The 22,743-nt window shown below is 36.9% G+C and overlaps 1 protein-coding gene across 1 annotated transcript; it reads right to left on the reverse strand.

Annotated features, from left to right (window-relative positions):
- Positions 1 to 1,004: 1,004 nt before the first annotated feature.
- On the reverse strand, positions 1,005 to 22,743 carry LOC116261675 (SNARE-interacting protein KEULE-like). Its single transcript, XM_031640453.2, has 21 exons — positions 22,077 to 22,743; positions 19,777 to 19,835; positions 17,971 to 18,052; positions 16,681 to 16,759; positions 12,065 to 12,115; positions 11,888 to 11,984; positions 11,624 to 11,656; positions 10,739 to 10,867; positions 8,925 to 9,116; positions 8,738 to 8,821; positions 8,561 to 8,653; positions 8,413 to 8,489; positions 7,692 to 7,788; positions 6,833 to 6,958; positions 6,630 to 6,725; positions 5,216 to 5,332; positions 4,829 to 4,903; positions 2,151 to 2,344; positions 1,944 to 2,034; positions 1,756 to 1,845; positions 1,005 to 1,431 (listed from the first exon to the last, which is right to left on the reverse strand). Exons 1-21 carry the CDS (start codon positions 22,138 to 22,140, stop codon positions 1,378 to 1,380), a joined length of 1,980 nt encoding a protein of 659 aa, XP_031496313.1. The 5' UTR covers positions 22,141 to 22,743; the 3' UTR covers positions 1,005 to 1,377.

A 22,743-nucleotide genomic window follows, 5' to 3' on the forward strand; every position in this document is an offset into this window, starting at 1 on the left:
AAAACCCATACTACCGACAGTGAAGGGAGGAAGAATGACGTTTCGACTTTTCATTTGTGTGAGACGAATGAGGAGATGGGCTTCCTAGTTAAACTATACAGAATTCATTCATCAAGGCATCAACCGACCTACTTCCTTCTTTGGTTGGGGTGAATGCGGCCGCATAGTTTCCAACTTTGCCAGCGTCACGGTTTCGTCTTGTAGCGGGAGATGGGTTGGTGCATCCAACCATCCGCCGGCATCTAATTGTAGAAGGATTCAAATTTTTGAAAGGCATTCGTTTTTTCAGACTATTTAGATGCGTTGCTTCATAAGAAAACGTAGTCAATCTGCTTTAATTATAGAGTCGGCATCTCAATGATGCTATTTCTATTGCCCACATTTTACTAGATTCGCAGAACCAATATGTTTTTTTTTTTTTGGGAACGGTGATCCGTAGACAAGAAAAGTACATATGTCCAAATTTGCAGGGACGGGCTAAACAAAAAAAGCCCTGGCTTTCTGATTTGGCACAAGTTTTTGTAACTTACGTAACTGGTAACTTGGGGGGACAATACCTCCAAAAGGCCGAAGTCTTCTCCCTGTAAAGTGAAACGTTTCTCAACAGTAGTGCAGCACATCCACCATTTACAGCACTGCAGCACAGAGAAATAAATAGCAACTGCAGGAATCAAACTGGCAAACGGATTGTTACCAGCCTGACCAGTATACTGCTCTTCTTGAAACTAAGTTTTGTGACCAACAAGCTGATCTGATGCAAGGTTAAAATAATCAGCAGCCGGACATTGAGCTAAAATAAGAAACTCAAATGTGCGCCGTCCTTGGCGCACAGAATATCTGCACCATTTATATGAAACACGCAGTTCAGGTAAATAATTCAAGTGATTGAATAACCGATAAAGGACATGCCTCATCTTCAGCTTAAACTTCAGGGTCACATGGTTCGAGGCTGCTGCTGCGCTTACTGACTCTGTCAGATCTCGAAACTCCAATTTTCCGCGTCATACAGACAATTTAACTTCTATTAGCAAGCCTTTAAAAATAGAAAGAATATCATCAAATGTTTTTCCAAATCGACCGCCAATTTCAACACGTAAGGGAACAGAAATCCACTTCCCCGGCTATATACAAAGACGAGGTTTCAGCAAGGACAGAATGCACAATTGAACTGCCAAAATCCTTTAACTTGTAAGCACAGGCCAAATTACAACACGTGGACGGTGTAATGTGATGCATCAATGAGAAATGATCTACTTTCCAAGCAGTTTCCTGCTGCCACTTTCAATTCTGGGAATGAGATTTTATTTCATCCATAGAAGGCAAGGCAGCGCATCCACCAGAGGCTGAAAAGTTAATTTCCACCAATGAACAGCTGCATTAAATCTGAAGATCATCCAATGAAAGCTCCTGAGAAGACAGAAGTTTCATTTTCTGCAGTTTTCAAAAGGAAAAAAAGAAAGGAAAAAAGCCGTCAGCAAGCAGCAAGCAAAAGCTTCCAAACAAATCCATAAGCAGCACCACAGACTCGCTCATGGGTAAAACCGCTAAACCAGTGCTGTTGCTTTTCTTTTGCAAAGGCAAAGAACATATACAGTCATTGGTCCAAGAACTAGAAATCTTTCTATCAACATAACTTGGGATCAATCCAGGTAAATCAAAATGATATTTCAGTAACAAAATAAACTCCTAATTATCACTATTATTTTCAATTTAAGTGACAGACGCCTAGCTCAACTTAGGAACAAAAAAACATACTGTTATAAACTCCGGAGGATCGTCAAGGCTGGACGAACCAAGGACCACCTCCCGATTGAGCTCATTTGTAAGCTTGCGGATAGCACGTAGCTGACGAAAATATCAAAAGGCAAATAAATTCAACAGATACTGTACTGAAAATTAAATAAAACATAGAAAAAGAATTCAAAAAAAACTAGTTAACATACTTCCGAACGAGTAGCTCCACCAATGATAAAGACAAAAATCCGCTGCCCCATCCGCTTAAAATCACTTGATCCATGCCTCAGAATGGAGTCACTGGGAAAACAATTTTACAAGTGATTTTAAAGCAAAACCTGGTTGAATATGGAAAATTCACTCCAACATGTTCCTGCACAACTACATGTCCCAAAGTGCACTAAAGGCACGATTACCTTGAATAACCATCATCAGACTGACGAGGCCTTGCCCAAGTTGCAGCTCGCCTTGATCTCATGGAATGGGCAGGCTGACCTTGTGTGGTACGCACAGGTGTACTTTGAGTACCATGATAAGTGGGACTAGGGTCGTTCATACATGGGAAATCATCCTTTGATAATTCACCCTTGCTAAGTTGCCTAATCAACTCCTGGTATAGATGTCAAATGGACAACATTGTCAATTATAACACCACAAAACATGCCAGTGGTCAAACAGCCAAACTCGATATAACAGGTAATTGTGGTTTGTAACACAAGAAGTCAAGAACCCAGATTGTGTCTAAGGCAGCTGGGCTCTCATTTATCAAGCACAATCAACATGAAACTAATGGCTCTTTGTGTTTCAATCTGATGCTCGGTTTATTGTCTTGACCATACAGTTGTACTCTGCCATGCCTGGTTTATAAGAATCAGTTAATGAATTTTTTTATCAAAATGTTTGTTCAGATTCACCCAGTTCCAAAATCGTCTACATTTTTTTAAAAATATCCGTTCCAGAAAAATAGATGAATTTTTTTTACTGTAGGATACACTTCAAGCATCATCTCATGACAAAACTAGTATGCAGGTTTGACATCTTCCAATTATTACATATAAATGTTTCAAAGGGATTGAGAACAGCAGTGTACCTAATATGGAATCATTTGATGTTACCATGTTGAACAACATTATCTGAGGTCCTAATATGGAACTAATGAGTTCTGAATATAACCTACATGGCTATATCGAGTCAATGCAGTTCACATACTCATTTTTGTACCTTGCTTAGAACCCATACAACCCATGTTCCACAGCTTTCAACCATCATTTCATTTCACCTAAACAGCCAGACAGTGAGTGAGAGAGCGTGTATGCATGTGTTTAGACATGTTAGATGGCAATCTTAGTGATGCATCTTGATAGTACAGATGCTTGACAAGCAGCAATCCTATGATTTGATGTGCCCTATGTAACAAGGGTACTACTAGAGTAGAACCCACACCGTACCGGTACGATACCAGTACCAGTATCGGTACGCACTCGGGTTGGCCCTGGGTACTGCGTTGACCATATCGGGTACGGTCAACATACCCGAGTACGTATCCGTCCATTTTCGGACTCAGTCAAAGTTGACCAAGTCCAAAAACGTCTACAGTTAGGGTTTACATTTTTTTTTTTAACATTAAAGAGAAAATGCAAAGCCCTCGACGGTTTTAGCATTTTCACCCACACCGACCAATAGCAGGAAGCTCCACTCCTGCGAACGACGACTCTGCAGTGATTCTCTAGCGAACGGCGACTTCTTCGATGACCGACGACTTCTCCGACAAAGGGCGACGCCTTTTTTAACATTAAAGAGAAGCAAAACACAGCAAAGCCCTCAACGGTTTCGTTGTTTCACCCACAGCGACCAACTGCAGCAAGCTCCACCCCAGCAAACAATGACTTTTCCAGCGAATGGCAACTTCTCTGATGACCACAGACTTCTCTAGCGAAGGGCGACACCTTTTTTAATGTTAAAGAGAAGTAAAAACGCAGTAGAGCCCTTGCCGGTTTCTGTGTTTCACCCACAGCGATCAACGGTAACAAGCTCCACTCCAACGAACGACGACTTCTCCAACGATTCTCCAGTGAATGGTGACTTCTCCGATGACCGACGACTTCTCCGGCAAAGGGAGACTTCTTTTTTAACGTTAAACAGAAGCGACTGAGGGGAATCAACAAAGCTTATACATATTTCGTATGTTAATTACTTCCATACTTTGTTTAGTAGTGTCTATAAATTTTGGATCAGGATTAATGAATATGTTATTATGTTTGTAATATATATATATATATATATATATATATATATATATATATCTGTGTGTGTGTGTGTGTGTGTGTACGGCCATACCTCCGCACCCAAGTTTTTTGAAAATGGTCCGTACTCGTACCCGCACCTGCACTGCTACTTACGTGACATAGGATGTGCCATGGTTTTGATGGTGTGGCAAGAGATCCATGCTAAAGTCCATCAAACTAAGGATAGATCATAGATGAGACCTAAATCCCCAGATGACATCTTCATTTTGCTGTTTAACACTGTCAAAAGGTCTGATCTAAGATCAGGGAGAGGGCAGCTAATTTTAAGGTCATGAGTTTCAAATTCTGAGAAGCTAATAAGATCAGATCACATGCAAGGTAGGACTGATTTTAGAGTCTTCCGGATCCCACTCATGAATAAAATCTTATGACTGTCTAAAGGTCAATGGAACAGAATTTTCATAAATTTCAGAGATTATGTATCTGTGGCCTTTGCTAGATTTAGATGAAATAACACCTGCGAGTTGGGTTTGGATCATGCTGGACACATATGCAAAGTTAAAGCCACAGAATTCTGACAGAATATTTTGTAGACCAAATATACATGCAGGCATCACACATATGCATGGCACCATCGACATAGCTGTGCTACTTTTGGAACTCCATATGTAGATGATGCATGTTCAAGGCCTGTTCAGCCCCAACAACCATAGCACAGATCAAACCAAAAACCAACTTGAATAAAATATTAGGCATTGTATCCAAAATTAGTACATGCACATGCACACAAGATTAACATTTGGAAAATTCAGTACATTCTGAATTGAGAAAGAAAGTGCTTAAAATACCTCAACCATGGGATAGAACTTTGACAACTGCCACGTTTCTTGCTCATTTGTTTTCTCTTTCCTAAACGCATGTTTCTAAAAAAGAACACATACCAGAATCAGGTACCAATCAAACATTAGAATGGACAAAATTGATCACAAAAATGAAGAACTATTTCCTACCTACATCAAAGATATCAACAAAGTAGTCAAACTCGTAAGAAATTGTACAACAAATTTAACACCCTTCTTATGATAATTATATGAAGATTTTGGCTCTCTCAAAACTTTTTCATGGTTTTGTAAAAAAAAGATCAACAAGAAGCCTTATTAACACCTTTGAGGGCTAAGACACTCAAACAATACCGCAAGGACCAAATTTTTAAATGATATGATCAACAGAACTACCTTATTAATGTCAAACTTAAGAGAGAAACCTCCTCCTGAGGTCTTCTTTGATTCTGGAAGTCCGAGGAGTCTCATATTTGTTACAGCCTTCATATCATCAGATGAAAGGCATGCTAGCTTTCAAAGAAAGTAACAGAATATCATTATCACAGCTCAAAAAGCAAATAATGAGTAGAGCAGCTAAAAGCTTCTTACATATCCATTTAGTTTTCAAGAAAACAACTAAGAAGAGAAAAGGGCTTCTTTTGCACTACAGGATATTTACTGCCGCTCTTGTATATACACATATGCAACAGCTGGTTATGAGTTGACCAAAATCAGAACAGTTGAGGACGCAACTAAGGAATAATTAAACACACAAAAAGGTCTCACACTCTCTTGCATACATATATCAAAGTAAGACCAGAAAAATGTCACAGTATCTTGAGTAAAGCTGAGAAAACTACAAAACAAATAACTGAAAGCCTCAAATTCTGGCATGGAGATATACTGAGATACAGTTGCAAATTACAGAGATGACAATAGAGACAAACAGTTTCATGATCCTATGTCATGATGTTGACAAATACCAAGTGCCATTCTCAGAAGTCAACATCATGTAACAAAAGAACAAACATAGCTTGTTTATGCCTGGAATGCAATTGCACCAGAAAATAAAAATTATGTAGATGGGATGCACCGTCGCTACAAGCAGCAGCATTTGTAACATCTACCTCATCTAAAAGGGTCATTCTCATGAGAAGAAAACCACAGAAGTTGAAAAACATTATTGAGCTTCCTTACGCACTTATTCTAAATATCTGTACATTTTATATTTTTTGTAAAATAGGCAGAGGATATGTCTTTGCTTATGCCAGCATCAATATCCCTTTTTTAGTACTGATGCAGGCAATTTTTCATATAAAATTTGACACGAAGCTCTTTTTTATGTTTCAGGTTGATACTGTAAGACCACAAATGCTTTTTCATCATGATATTCACAATTTTCTACAGGGTGAATGTCGTATATTAGCAGGCCAGCACCCAACATTTGCTGAACTACAACAATAACTTGACCTCCAAGTCATGCCAACGATATTATTCATCCCCTTGTGTTGCTTTATAATCACGGGTCCATTACCAATTCATTTTTTCATTGCAATTTCTCCCCTTACCTGTCTTATAATGTGGGTCACATTTTTTTTTTCTACATTAAGTATTTTGGAGATGTGAACAGTACCAAAGACTCTATAGAAATGTGTGAACATGAGGGTACAAGAATCATTTAGTATCAATGGATGGTAACAAAGACTCTATAGAAATGTGTGAACATAAGGGTACAAGAATCATTTAGTATCAATGGATGGTAACAAAGAAATAAAGGTGACTTTGAAGGAAATTTCATTTTGTATTTGGGGAAAATTAGGATATTTACCTGCATTAGTTTAGTGCCTTTTTCTCCCTCAAATTTTTCTGGATATATAGCAGCATAAATCATCAGTAAGCGTAATTTGACTTCCCGGGTAGCTTCCTATTCAAACATTAAATATATGCATGTATATAGAAACTGTTAACAGCTTGGCCAAACTGTATGATGAATTGAAGACAAAGAGGAAATCCTAACTCTGAGTAAGGGACCTGCTTCACCCTGAGAAATTGGATCACCTCCTTTGTCCCAGCATGACCAAAGACAAGATCCTCCTCCAAGTGACCAACTTCTTGAAGCCCAAATTCTCTGATCTTCTCATTAAGTTTCTGAGCAATCTGTAAATTGAAGAAAAGAAAAAGTAAATGAACATGAGAAATAGAAATTCTCTGACTCGTCAACCTTCATAATCGTAACCTTCAGGTAGCTTACAAGGTAAAAATGAAGACTATTGAAAATCAGAAATAAGTGAACCAGAAAATGGCACAGCAGCAAAAAGGAAGGCATAGTACATTATAATAACACTTTCCATTTTAGAGAATGTGCATACATGGCAAAAAAAAAAAAAGAGAAAAAGAATAATTTGAGAGACAGATTCATAAATCTAATACAACTTGTCTAGTAGGTTACAGCGCTCCCTCCAGAAGGGAACTTGTTATATTTGGGGGTCCTGACTATCTATATGAAAGCTAAAAGCATCTATGTGCATGTGTATTATAAGCAAGAGAAAGGGAAACATAAGAAAAAAACAAAACAAAACAAAACAAAACATAAGAGAGAAAAAAAAAACAAAACAAAACATGCTTTCTTTAGCCTCTTCATGTAACGCATAAACACAAAACAAATATAACTAGAAGGATAGATTATGCAGAGAAAATAAGCAGTGAAAAGATACCAGCAAAATAAAACATAAAATCAAGAAAAAAGTAAATAGCAAAGGTTGATGATAATGATAATTATTGACCAACAACAAGCATGCATAAGTACAGTGTACTACTTTATTAGACAAGGGAAATATCTAGATAAAAAGTAAAATCAAGTAAAGCAGTGTATTTATATCCAAGAACCAACATCAACATGAAGAGTAAGCTTGTCTATCTGCTCACTGTACTGCGGTAAAGCTTGAACCATCTTCTGCAGATCTCTTGTTGACAGATCACTTCCATCTCTGAAACAAAGTTAGAAAGTCAAGGAGTCTGCAATTGGATATTCAAATCACAAATGAGAACAGATGTGATGCAGTAAAGCAACAAAACATCTGCAGTCATCTTCTTATAGATGCAGTGCAATAGATCCTAGGCAATTGAACCAGGGACCACACAACTTGAAAAGAATATTATATATGTCAACATGTTATGCAAGATTTTCATGCTACCGTGCAGAATTTGGCAACCCAAGACTAAAACAAGGCAGTAGTTACATAGAACTACATGCACGCTGAACATCACCTTCTGTAAAGGAAGGCAAAACAAGAATAGGTTTAATAAGATGAAAAATCTTTGTTAAATTGAATAACTTCCAAGCACAATAAATGAATCTTGGACTATGCAACTGCATGCAAAAAACTCAAGCATGGGAAGTGTCATAAATTAAGCTAAATATGTCCTCATCATTAATGAGCAAAAATAGGAAATGTTATAATTTATATATTGGTACACAGGAACATGTCCTATGTGGCATACACATGTGCACGTACATGAAAATATACAGATGCATGTGTATGTGCACATGAAACATGCATGTCTCATGTATGATGTATCGAAAATATTTCGACCACTGAGAAGGCAAACACCTTGAGCTATGACGAATTTGAGCAGCTTTGTTCTTTGAAATAAAGTTTTGCATCTTTACATGCAGTCGTTCACTAGCCTGACAAGAAAGAAGAATGAGAAAGACTCCATATTTTCCCCCAAACAAAAGCTTTCACACAGATACCCTACATCTGCAAAATGCAAATCACGGAGCTCAACCCATATAGGGTCATGATCTTCCAAAAGAACCTCCTTCTTCTCCAATTTCCCTTGAGTTGTAACCTGCAATTGCGGATGAACTGCTCATGTGGTGATGGCTGGAACTAACCCAGAAATGATGGAATATTTCATGATAGATAAATATACCTCATATACATATTTATTCCCTTCCATATTTAGCAGATCGTGACACATGGCACCATATGTCCACCCATGAATAACAGGTGCGACCTAAAAAGTGTAAAGCATTTCAGGTTTTAGCAGATAATCACTTTTTCCTTGTAATTCACCAGATCATTAAAATCAAAGTTCACGGTTCTAGGAATTACAAAACCTGATCCACGGATCTGTCAACAATCAGCAATTCACACGTTTCTGACTTGGGAAAATGTGGGATGGTGGATTTGTATTTCTCTAAGAAGTTCCAAAGAGCAGCAGCAAACTTAGTAGGAATTAAATCATGAAGAGTTGTAAGTGTTGATGGATCCAATGACTTGGCAGCACGGTACCTCACATTAGGAAATTCCTTGAAAAAAAGGAAGAAAGAACTTGAGCATGCTAAAGAAGTTATTTAAAGTGGTTTAACATAGGAGTTATGTTGAGAAGATACTGTAATTCATAATATGAAACTCATATAGGAACCTGTCATTCATAATATCATTAGGTAACCAAAACAATCAAGCATGAAACCAAGTTCCTTTCTGCACTTTATTTCCTCTCCATCATGTGAAGTATTTCTCTCACAAAAAAAGAAACAGTACACAGGCATGAGAGTGCAAACATTATTTTGAGACTGTCCGTGGAAATAGCTCCACTTAATTGTTAACATGCAACCATTCTCAATGACACCCAAATTATTTTGCAAAAGCCAAATGAAGCCCAAAATCTTTGAGCGTGATCAGGTGTATCCTGAAAGGACAATCAATTAAACAAAAACATAAAAGACTTTTTACCAAGCTTTGACATAAAAACGGCAATATGCAAAAGAATAAAAAGGCAGAGATTTTGCTTAAACAATTTTATGTATAAATAAATTAAAGAACCAGGAAGAAAACCTACAAACATAAGCCACCACACTTTGGCAACCAACCTACTTAAACCATTCTATGTACCTTCCAAGTATTTCTCATCTGTTAAAGTGCCAACTAAGGACTAGTAGGTGAAAAGAAAGGAAAAGTGCTGCAACAGCGAGTAAAGGTGCAGGAGATCGAAAGTGTTCTGTGATTCTAAGAGTATATTAATGTCTTCTTAAAAGTTAGATCCTCAATATTGGTACTGATAGGTTCTTCCTCATTAGTCGATTAGGCCTATCACACACTAATACCTTCAAGTGATCAGTTTCATCCTTTGATAGTGAGAAGTCAAGTTGCTTAGTTAATTTTCTCATACGTAGGTAAACTTATGGTCATTTGAAGTTAGATCTAGTAAGCTAGAGTAATCAAGTTCTTCACTTTCAAACTTATCCAATTGTTCTTTCCACAGATGACCAACTTTTAGAGAACCACTTCATAAGGGTATGAGAATTACTGGGAAGGCAGGATCTTTACTAAAGGAAGACTATAAAGAAGAACAGTTGCACACAATATTGTACAACTGACCACCATTACGAGCAGTAAACCTTAGCAACCTCAATTGATGATTGGAATAATTGCAACAATGTCTACAATGCTACAAGTTCACTAATTTACAGTTAATAAGATCAAGGTGGGCAAAGAAAGAAAGTAGAAAGTAAATTACACATTGATATAGAGAATAAGAGAGAGAGAGAGAGAGAGAAGATTGTACACAATAGTCATTACGTTGATGAACATCACGCGATTACGTGAATAAAAATTCATAATTAAAAATGTTGAAGGAAAAAAAACTATAATAAAATTGAATGAACCAAGAGATCGTGAAAAAGTTTGAGAGACTTTAAAAAGGTAACATTGGATGATTGGACTAAACAAAAGTTCACCAAGTCTAAAATTGAGCAGAAGAAGGCATCAAATTCCCTGACAGCACTTGACACAGCTTTGACAATGTCCAAGCCATGCCCATGTCTGGATCCAAGTTATATAGTGCTAACGATAGTCCAGCTGCCTTTCAGGCATCTACGTATTACATAGTAAATTGAAAATTTAGTATAAGTAATAATTTAATTCATACCCTCATGGAAGCAAAAACTGTGGCAACTCGGCTGGCCATTGCATTCAAACAATCATCAAACTTACGAGAACCCTCCATGTGTTCCCCATAGAGGACCTCAAGTGCATGCTCATCATCAGTAATATAGCCCTGTAAATGATAGCAAGGTTGCATGGATTTTAACACATAGAGGAGAATGAAAGTACAGGTACTCAATAATTGCATGTGAATATAAAACAGACAAATATCTAAAGATATCTAAATTCTAATAAGGAAATTTCTGCTTGCTAGAACCATGAGCAGCAGACTTAGGCCAAGCCAGGTTAGAGTGACCAGAAGCCTGCAAAGATCTGGGCAGTCCAACCAAGATCCCTGCCCATCTTAGAAGGTTCAAGCTTAGTAAAAAGTTCTGCACCCACTATTTGAGGCAACTTCAATCCGGATTAGTTTAATCTTATTAGCTGAGTCAGCAACAACTGCACTGAATATAAGTCCAACTGATGCAAGGAAACACTAACAAGTATACAACTTCACGTAAATGGCACATAGATGGATATCCAACAACTTAGAACGTTCAAGCTTAGTAAAAAGCTCTGTGCCCACTATTCGAGGCAACTTCAATCCAGGTTAGTTTAATCTTATTATGCTGAGCCAGCAACAACTGCACTGAATATGAATCCAACTGGTGCACTGAAACACTAACAGGTCTACAACTCCACATGAATGGCACATAGATGGATACCCAACAACTTACTAGGAAAGGTCTTGGACAACGATATGCTTCATCAGATAGACAAGCATAAACAACTGAAATATATAATAATTGCAAGAAAAAAAATGATATCTACTTGATAACATTGTGTTTTTGCATGTTCAAGTAAATTTGAGAAAGAGAAAGACATGCACCTGATTATCAACAGTAAAATATTCCAAGTTCATCTGCAGCATTTAAAAGCAAACAAAATGTTGAAATTGAGTGAATTACATTGAGTCAAAGTAATATAAAAAGGTAATATGAAATCATGAATGTAGAAGATAAGAGAAGTTGGTGAATTTAATTCAAATCAATGAACAAAAGATTGATAATTTTTTTAAGACAATGATCAAATATGACCATGAAAAGTCTCTTCACAAAAACCTTTCAAAGAATAAACAAATGACTAAAATTACCTCTCTCAATGCAGCTATACGAGCTAAAACACTTGTATCACTTTTTATGTGCGCAACCAGATCTCTTGCAACAGGTGAACTAAAGAACACATGTGCCCTGAAACAAAATTTAAAAACTTTCATGAAGTCCAAGAAAAAAAAATGGATAGAGGGGCTTAAGTAAGATAGTCCACATACTTTTTGTATAATGGGCATCTTCCTGACATGTCAGACACAAACCTAACAATACTGCAAACAAGAAACCAAAAGTCAGCTAAAATCCACACAATGCACCTCATAAGTCATATCATGCAAGAGATTGATGCTATGAATCACCAAAGATAAGCAAAGAAGCAATTACAAAAATAATCTACGTGTAAATTAAACTCCTGTATCTGATTAATAGTATGTTACATTAAATATGTCATATATTTCAATCTAACTTCAATTGAATCCTGGAGACTTCACCGATGATAAAAATACAAGCAAAAAACATACCAAGGATTAAAATAATCACATTATATATATGTCATATATTTCAACCTAACTTCAATTGAATCCTAGAGACTTCAGCGATGATAAAAATACAAGCAAAAAAATACTAAGGAATAAAAGAATCACATTATTTAAAATTCAGGAAGCAGTTTCAGTTTGTCATGCTTATCACATTCTATAGAAACCATTAGTACAGCACCCTCCAATGGAATTTAATTCATAAACCTAAAGCAGGTTAGATCTCAGATAGTTTCCTACTGAGCTATGTTGCTAAGGCCTCGCCTAGCCGTGGACTAAGCATGAGTCCACACCTGTCGCCTAAGTCCATCACTTAGGCAATGGGATATGTGTTGGCACCTAAGCTGGTGCCTACGCTTGCTTAGGCTGGCCTAGGTGCCAACACACCTAGTCCATGAGAAAGTGAAAATCACCTTCCTTTTCAATTAAAGTTTCTTATTTAGTATATATTGCTATGTATTTTATTTTGTATTGATTGCGTACTTTTATGTATTGATATGTTGATTATGCTGTGTATACTGTCATATGTATATACAGTTAGTCACTTAGTCTGTTATATATTACTATGATACCGCATACCTGTTATACTACATTAGTATGGTTAGGTTACGTACTTATATCATATAGTTGTATGTATTGTTAATTTGTTATACCTGTTATAAACTTATATGTATATACTATCCCATACTGTTAGTCTGTTTTGTTAACCTGCTGTTATACCTGTTACATGTATTGTAATACTTGTACCTGCTGTTATACCTGTTATGTACTGTTAGCCTGTTTTGTTACATATACTACTTGCTATTCTACCAGTTATATGCATTGTAATACAAATTGTTATTCTTATTATATGTATTGTAATACGTGTTATATGTATATACTGTTACGTACAGTCTGTTATACATGTTATATAGTACTGCATCAACCTATTATATGTATATACCGTAGTCACAAATAATGTCTCGAAGTTTTAAACACGAGGTTTTTCTCAGGTATAATACGGAGATCTTGAAAAAAAGGGAAAATATGGTAAATTTTAAAAAAATTTAAAAACTAAAAATGGGGGAAAAAATAAAATAAGTGCGTAAGTAATAACACAAACATCAAAAGGTAAGTAAATTTGCAACAAATAAAAAATAGAAAATGAAAAAAAAAAACTGTTTGGCAGTAAAAAAAACTGAAAAAAGGTAAAAAAAATGCGTTAAAAACGCGTTTTTAACTTTTTTTTTTCAAAAAAACACATTTTTTAAATGTTTTAAACGGCCATCTAATTTATCGCATTTTTTTCGAAAAAAAGGCATTTTTGTGACTATTATACTATTAGCCTCTTATATAATATGTAGTATTGTGATACCATACCTGTTGTACGCATATGTTAGTATGGTTATGTACTTACATGCATTGTTACTGTTGCGTACTTATATGTATTGTTACTGTTGTGTACCAAAAAAATTTTAAAAAAATTGGTCACTTTTTTTGCCTACGCCCGCCTCGGTGCTAGAGCCTAGGCGCCTTGACAAGATAGCTACTGAGAAGCTCCAACTTCAAGTGCGCTCGAAGTATCTTGGACTCTTCAATAGGGCTGACTGTAGTTTGCTTTCATTTTTGTCGAATCATTGATAGAATCATAGCTTGTCAATTGTTAATTTTCTTTTAGTAGAAAATTTTATATATGTACATAGGTCCTTGCCACACCCTCACCCATGTTTTTTTGAAAAATACCAGAACTGCACCAGCATAAGAACAGGCAACCACACCTGTGACATACGTGGGCTCAATGCAAGCTCAAATAGGTTTGGATGGGTAAACATTGGAACCAAACCAAATCTATTACCTGTTTTCTTTGACACTGAAAGACATTTAAGCTTTAATATAAGCACCCCCAGAATACAGGTGAGAGCAATTTCCACAAGAGCCATGATTGTGTGTGCTACAAAATACAACCTGAAATTCCATAGATATTAATGCTGGAGCTATCCGTTTGGATTAAGAATAGGATCCAGCTTTTTTGCTTGTTCCGTTGTTATTCAGTTTGGACTATTTTTTATTTTCTATTTGGATCCAAGATCCAACTTACCTAGGTAGTCCTTTTAAGGGCACGTTTGCTCTTTGTTAAGTTGGTTAAGTTGATTAAGAAAATCTAATTTTCTTTTGGTTAATTTCTTCTGGTTCCCTATATTTCGTTTTTGCTTTCTATTTCTGCATTTAATTATTTTTTCAGCAGGGTTTAGAGTGAGGAGCTCCAGTTGTTGCGCCGGAGTGACTGAAGTGGAACCATTTCTCTTAATGTTTCCTTAGCTATTTATATTTGCATAGTGTATCACGTGTTCTTCCAATGTCACATAAAGCAAGTACTAGCCTACTAGGTAGCAGAATAGCAAAGTTATCTCACTTTCTCCTTATTCCTCTCTCTTCTTTTACTTCATTGTTTCTTCTCCTCCCATCTTATCTCTTCTCCTATAGAGATAAAGGCACCAAAGTGAGGATCCAAGGACATCTAACAAGAAGGCAGATTGGGATCCAATTCTCCAGTAGATTGAAAAAATGTCACGTGCTTGATTTATATTTCATTTCATATTTAAATCATATTGAATTGGATCATCTTTCATCTCCACGTAGCACAAGAATCTATATATATTGTGAAAACTGGATGCATTCCATATAGAAGGAGGATAGAGCATGGTTTGAGGCTGTCTGGAATGCTAAGATGACTCAAATTTTTCCAATCAATGTGCTGGGACACAGTTTAGAGCTGAAATTGAGATGACAAAATGACTCAGTTTTCCCCATTCCTCATCCTATCTCACATAGCATATGTACTAATTATGAATGGAATTATTCTTTTTCCCCATTCGGTGTGCTACTCCACGTAGGACATGTATCAGTTCCTCCCTAGAGATTCATGGATTTAGTTTCAAGTTGGTCCTCTGATTGATTCTAAGTTCACTGTCAAGTTCTATATTTGCAACCTCGGTTGCAGAGAATTCTACAGAGGTCTGTCCAAACCCAACTCCAGATGCATTAACAGTATCAATGTGATCATTTAGCTACAAAGGATCCGGCCAAAGATCAGACCAATTAAGGTTCTTGTTTGGAAATGGTTTTAAAACAAAAATGCTGTCTTGGGTCGATGGGAAGCAAGTTCCAATTTCGCTCAGTTGAGATGGAAATCATATAAGACCTGTAATGGTCACACAATTTGACATTAGAAAAACGCTGATCCAAGTGCGATCTACCTCCTAGGATATGAAATATATGTAGATGGAGTCTGGACATACAATCTAAGCCCATATGTACATAAATGGAAAAATATCTCCTGTGAAGCAAATGCAAATTATATGCAACTGTGAAGAATGAAGTCTTGAATTTAACCAAGCAAAATGTGAAGGATGACCTGATTGACGAGTCTAAATGTGACCCTTGCATGTTTGTCCATAATTTAATGTAAATGTGTTCAGTTCATGTTTTAATGTGAATCTAGATCATATGCCAACCTAGAAGGCTGAATTAAATATGCATAATCTAATTACAAATCCAAAATCTGAAACCAGTAAACGTTTGGACCTTATTTTCATAATTTGATATGAAAAATGTGCTAGATTTATATCAAACATCTTAACTACTGCATATTATAAGCATTTTACATGAATTGACCGGGCCAGTTTCACGCTTCAACACTACGTCTAATCCAGGCAAACGTCTATATAAGGCTAACTAACATTTCAGGACACATCCAAGCCACCCAGATCCATTTTTGTAGAACTGAAAATTATCAACCTAGATGCAGACCAACAGCCAAGAATAACCATCACCAGTGGAAAATCAAATAAATCCATCAATGATGTCTAAAGCACAGCTTTCCACTTTTCTTATTCTTTCCTCCAGCCTAGCTGACACGAAACTCTTACATATATATACATGTATGTGTGTGCACTGTTGATTCAACTGATGGAGACTGACCATTTTGGCTCAATGCTCCCTCACCCACCACATATACACACATTAGAATTTAGAAACCTACAAAGAAAATATCAAAAAGGACAAAATATTCTCAAAAGAAGACTTTTTCCTGATAATTATCTGCCTTAAAGGCTAAAAGAGCAAGTATTTTAGTATCCCAAGTTCTTAGAGGACAGTCCATAAAGAAGTCATTGATCTGTGAACAAAAAGTCGGAAGATGACCATTGTGGCATGTGAAACTAAGCCTGTAGACTAGGACGACACAAGTCCAGCATTCTCATAGATTTAGAAATAAAAAATAAAGGTGAAAGTGCATGGCAGAGGAAAGGCTGAAACCATACTTTTCTTTCAGTGGCTGGATAAAGTATACAGCATCCATTGATGGCAATGGTTGTCTCCGCTTGTACAGGTCTTCTACCACTGTTTCCAATAAAGTAGGGAGTTAAAGGGTTCCAGTTACAAGTTATAATAAATTACCTAGAAACACCATAAAGAACCCATAATGGCCAACCTCAAGAGAAAATTATAGCCAAATAACAGCAGGCATGTAGAAATTGTCTTATTAAGAAACAAGAAATCATCCTTCGCTCTCTTGTAGACTTCAAAGGTGAAAACAAAATAATGCTTAATAACTATTGATTACATCAGAATGATGAATTAGTCAACTGGACACATGCTACTGAAACTGGAAACCATAACAAGCTGAACTTAAGATGCTAACCACCTTTAGTTGACAGAAATTCCACGCTAATTTGCAGTCAAAAGTTACCAGTACAGGCAATTTGGTTCCATGAAAGATGCTCCATGCTAATTTGCAGTCTAAAGTTACCAGTACAGTCAATTTGGTTCCAAGAATCTTGGAGAAGAATTTCAGAAAATACTTAAATCTGAAAGCCTACCTAACATATTGCTATTATAGAAACATGAGTTCTCAGGAAAAACACAAGCGAGAAAAGACTTCTCCAGCTTATGGCTGATGCTTGACAAACAAAGAGCCATGTTTGGAATATGCCACATCATCAAATGTCTAAAAACATACTAGTTCGAGTGAAGCCCAACAACGACCGATGAAGGCTGTGGAGCTTAGCATTCAACCCAAGAATTGACAAGTGAGGCCAAGAAACCCATCGATCATTTTTGGAGAGAACATGGAGAACTATGGCTTCATAATTCTGACCAAGTCAGCAGCAAAATGGTGACTCTTAGATTGTTGGAAGAAACCAAATGATAACAAAATTTTGCTGATTCAGGTACCAAGCCACCATCTGTTAAGTGCCTTAAATTTTTGTACTTTTTTAAAGTTAGTATGTGTCATTATGTTAACATCAAGGCCGTATCAGAAAACTTTTAACAAAATCAGATATTTGAAACAATATCCATATTTGAACAGCATGAGGAGAAAAAGAATTTTCCTTAAATAATTTGTTTGAAACAATTTTTTTTTTATTACCAAACAATACATGTCATATACAGACAAACTAGAATAAAATTAAGTCAAAAATAAGAAATGCTGTAAGTAGCAGAACCCATAGAATGCAAAAGAGGGAAGTCATGTATAGAGGAATAAAATGCTCATATCATTTCAGAAGAAACCAATATCGATAACTCAAGGAATTGCAATTTTTCCTTACAAGAAATTCCAGCATCTGTAATATCAGCCATCTTGCAAGCATAAGACATGATCTTGACAGTCACTTTGTCCATTATCAGCACCTGCAGATTGTGCATAGCAAACGAGGTCTTTAAGTTTAGGTCTTCTAACAACAAATCATACAAACTTCTGAAAAGAAGGCAAAGCCAAAAATACAAATGCCAAGATAAAGACTACTCACTCAAACTTAAGCCTTGAAAAACACCATACAATATTAGAATTCTACAAGTCTTCACAGGGGCATATTGCAACACAAAATAAGAAACAAGTTTTCTTTGTTCTTTGAAAATAAAGGAGCTAACTGGTTTATGACCAAGAATTTTTTTGCGGTGTACCGGATAGATGAAATATTACTTGCTCATACACGCTCGTACAACAAGAATCAAATATGGGTGAAATTTGTGATGAAGAAAATTAAACCATGTTATGCCTTCACAAACTGAAGCTTCACGAAAAAAGTCAACCCCGGAGTAGTTTCCTAAAAGAATTTCCACTCACCATAGACAGAAAGAAATGCACCCTTGAATAAATTTTGGGATATCAAATGCCCCCGGGAACTACACCAATTTTCCCACAACCTGGTCCAACTAATCTTTCTACTAATCAGCAAGGGTGGACATAGCTGCTAGAATTTAAGGGTTAGCTTATATATATATATATATATATATATATATATATACTTTCATATGTCATATACCCTTGGTTTTTTGATATATGGTTGTAGATAATTTTTATATATATGTGTGCATAGGTCCCTTATGTATTTCTTCTGTTTCTTTGTTTTTTATCTTTTTTATTTATTAAAGGAAGGAGATCCAGCTGTTGGCCGGCTTCCAACGGCTAGATTTCTAGCTGTTGGAGTTGGCCCAACAGTCACCTCCTTCTCTCTCTTTTCTTCTTCTTGTACTATAAATAAGGGACTGTAGTCCCTTGTTATATATGGGCTTAAGGCCTATTTTTGGGTGCTTCTTTGAAGCTTAGTAATACAAGTTTCTACCTCTAGTCTGAGCTTTCCTCTTCTGTGAGTTCTTGGCATGGCTGGAATTTTCAAGAGAGTGATTGTTGAAGTTTTTCTATCATTAAGTTCAGATCTGATTTATAATAGCTACTTGTGTACTTTCTGTGCAACTCCTTATGAAAATTTTTCCCAAAAAGCTCTTTTGTTTTGGTTCTTAGGAAATTTCAAGACAATCTAGGAAATTTAAAAAGTCAAAAAATATAACTATAATAGAACCATTAAAAGAACATCAGTTTTCTACTAATTTTTTATAAAAAGATTGACAACATACACAACAGTTTTTTTCAATTTGAAAGAAAATAAATTAGCACCATTACAGTTAAAAGTACAAAAAAAACATTTTTTCTTTTAAAGAGAAAATATCATGATATTAACAGAATGTCTAGTATCCTATTTACTTTTTGGGAATATTTTGAAAATAGTGATATTTTCAATGTATTCATTTAAATGTATACCCAGGATCAAATTACACTATTTTTCAAGATTTTGTCGGCTTATCGCTGTAGGTGACAAGGGTAGTAGATGGACAAGGAATCTGCTTCCATTACAAATGATCACAGAGATCGTTCCCTATCACATCATTATTTATTTATACCTTAAAGCTCCTCTCTGCGTGTGAAGTGTCATTCATTTAACATTCTGTCATTACCTCTCTGTATACAACTTTGTGCAAGTTTGCTAAATAAGATGGCAAAAGAAACCCAAATCAAGATCTCACTATACATCAAAAGGTCCACAGGTTGAAGAAAATGCTAACCAAGACAGTACCTTCCAAGTTGGTTTCAGTTCCCCTGCTTTGATTGAACCAAGCATCTCAGTTAGTAATCCTACAAGATTTCGTGGTGCAAAGGTTAGTGTAAAGAACATCCACTAGCAGAATGTAGATTAAAGCTATGAAAACTAAAAGGAGCACACAACAATCAAGTGTAACAATGTCATGATACTGAAGGCAAAAAATAGCTTAAGCCAATACATAGAAGGGTAATGATCACTATTTAGGGTGCATGAAATGACAGCTGATACCTAAGCAACTAATAGAAAAAATCCATGTTAGGAGCTGTGTAGGAAGATTATCTTAGCATGCATCATCAGTGCATGTTTCCAACACTATTGACTCAAATAAGATCAATAATGAGGTAATCATCAGTATAAAATTATAAATATGCATGAACTACATGAAATAAATTCCTCAGTGATAGCAATCTCATCATTTTTTCCTTAACATACTTAAAAGCAAAAACTAATGAAACATTATTTCCATGCAAAGTAGGAATCATGGTGTTTCAATTCAAACAGCAACATCTGAACTCGGTTATATTCATAAGCTGACATACAACGAGAGGCCAATAACCAACCATAACGCAAGTTGGAAAGGCCTACCAAACATAACCAAGGAAGCAGGAAATGTGGTAAGCAGAAAGTTAATAACCAAAGCCTGTTATGGCACAAGCTTACTCTGCTTATATGTTGAGGATATTGCAATTAGACATATCACATATGTTACGAATACAAAGAAATGTTCACCATTTAAGAGAATCTGACAAGCCATTTCCCAGTACTCTCAAACAACATTGCACTAGTTATAGAAGAACTACTCTGTAACATCCCAAACTTTTTCTTCTTCAACAGAAAAATGTGTTCGCTATATGCCCCAACTCCCTACAGCAATGCATTTCATATTCTTCTCTTCCCTAAATATAGCATAAATGAACAGTTTAGTGATCAACCACTGTCCTGTCTAACCTAGTAGCAGCTATGATTGACCGTGCAAAGGACAAGCACCAAGGGATCGCTTTTTGGTTCATTGGCAATAAGTCCAAAACAATTGGAGGTACTCTTGTATTACCATACTCAGGGACACACTGCATGAGAAACACAACCATATTTTTCTCATACTTCTCCATTATTATACTTGGGGATGCGACTTCGTAAGAAACACAACCACTCCTTCCTTAGCATGCCTACAACCTTTGCATCTAATACACCTTCCATTAGCTTAAATCAACTCCAAAGCATTCAATAGCCTCTGTGTTTCGACACACAATTTTTGCATGGATTTGTTTTCTTGGCCAAGGGACCTCACTTCTTGAGTCAATTGATATTGTTTTATGTATGCCTTGCTATTACATAATTACTTGAGAAAAAAAAATGATCTTTAGATTCTTGAAAATCTGACAGATCCTTGCAATTCATTGACTGACGTGCTAAGAATCCAAGTTTTCAACCTGTGTGTTGTCCACCTTTCCTTCAAGTTCAAACTTTTCATAATCGCCTAATGCTACTATTCTTGGATTGCAAATTTTGCTATTCAAATACCAACCTGACATCCGTCCTCAACATTCCCAAGTATTTTTTCTGGATCAGCAACACTCTGTTGCTCAAACAGATTCAGTGGACTATTAACAAAAGGCAAATGAAGATATCAAGGAACTGACAAGCTTAACCATTCCTGGCTGATAGTTGTGGCATCATAATTTATTTTAACTAGCGGAAGGAATTTGACTAGTTTACCAAAAGTAATTCCACGCACAGCGGTAATGGAGGAGGATAAAAACACTCACTTCCTCAACTTAGTTTGTATAAGCGTTCGTAGCGTTCATTCTAGTCAGTGAAAGATAAGATTCTTATTGCAGCGAAAACATAAAACATAAAACCATTCAGCATTTTTTTAATGTGGGGGGTTCCGGTAGGAAAGGATGCGCTCTTCTTGTTATTTTGTTTTGCTCCAGGGCGTAAGAGACGATTAGGTCTAGAATATCATTTACCTCGTCAATAGCATGTCTAAACCCCGTCATTCCTAGAGCCATTGAGAAACAGACGTAATACGAGACATGGCAACAACAACAATCGATTAAGACACAGTGCAAGGATTCGCAACTGGTCGAGATGGACCGAGATCGGAAAGTCATCTGATAGGCAGCCTCGAGGCAAGACATAACCACCAAACCAAAAAAATAAAAACAGAAAACAGGAAAAAAAGGGAACGGTAAACCAAATGAAAATTTCGGCTCAAGCAACTCGAAAACCCAACCGAAGTTATGGTCGAGAAGGAAATTGAGGCCACGTACTTTCTTTGCTGATTTGGCGAAACCACTTATAGTCGCTCCCCTGGGACGAGTCGGAGTCCGACATGATTCTCGGCAGGCGGCCGCTCCTTGATCCCCACAAGCCCCGACGTCTAAGACCCTCTTCTTCTGCCTCCTTCCGCTTCCTCACTTCCTTTCCCTTCTTGCAGAATTGCAGGTACCGGAACCCCTACTCTCCAGAACGACAGGAAAAATGCATATGCATAAGAACAGAAGGCCCAGATCCGCGGTCCCCCGCCACCCGCGTCAGAAGAGAAACACGGATTATCTATTGAGGAGGCGCTTCAGGGTGGACGAGAAGCGAGAGGTCAGAGCGCAGGCTCCCGCATTGACAATAAACCCCCGCCTTCCCTCCTTCCTCCCCGTCGATCTTCTTCTCCGCGCGGAAGATCGAGTAAACGGAAGATGGGAGAAGGAAAGGGAGGAGGATGCGTCAGACAACCGCGGTGTTGACCTACCCAGGCTGGAGATCAAGGCCTTTCGTGATCGTCCTAATAACTGCTTTCTTGATTCCTTCCACGCGGGAGCGGGTATCGATTTCTGCCGCCTCCTCCTCCTCTCACCCCCTCCGTCAAACAGCAGCCGTCTGCGACCCTGGGAGGACTGCGGGGTCTTCCGCCCTCGGGTTTGAGCCTCCAACACGTAACCG

This window comes from Nymphaea colorata, chromosome 10 (assembly GCF_008831285.2).
Source record: "Nymphaea colorata isolate Beijing-Zhang1983 chromosome 10, ASM883128v2, whole genome shotgun sequence".
NCBI lineage: Eukaryota > Viridiplantae > Streptophyta > Magnoliopsida > Nymphaeales > Nymphaeaceae > Nymphaea > Nymphaea colorata.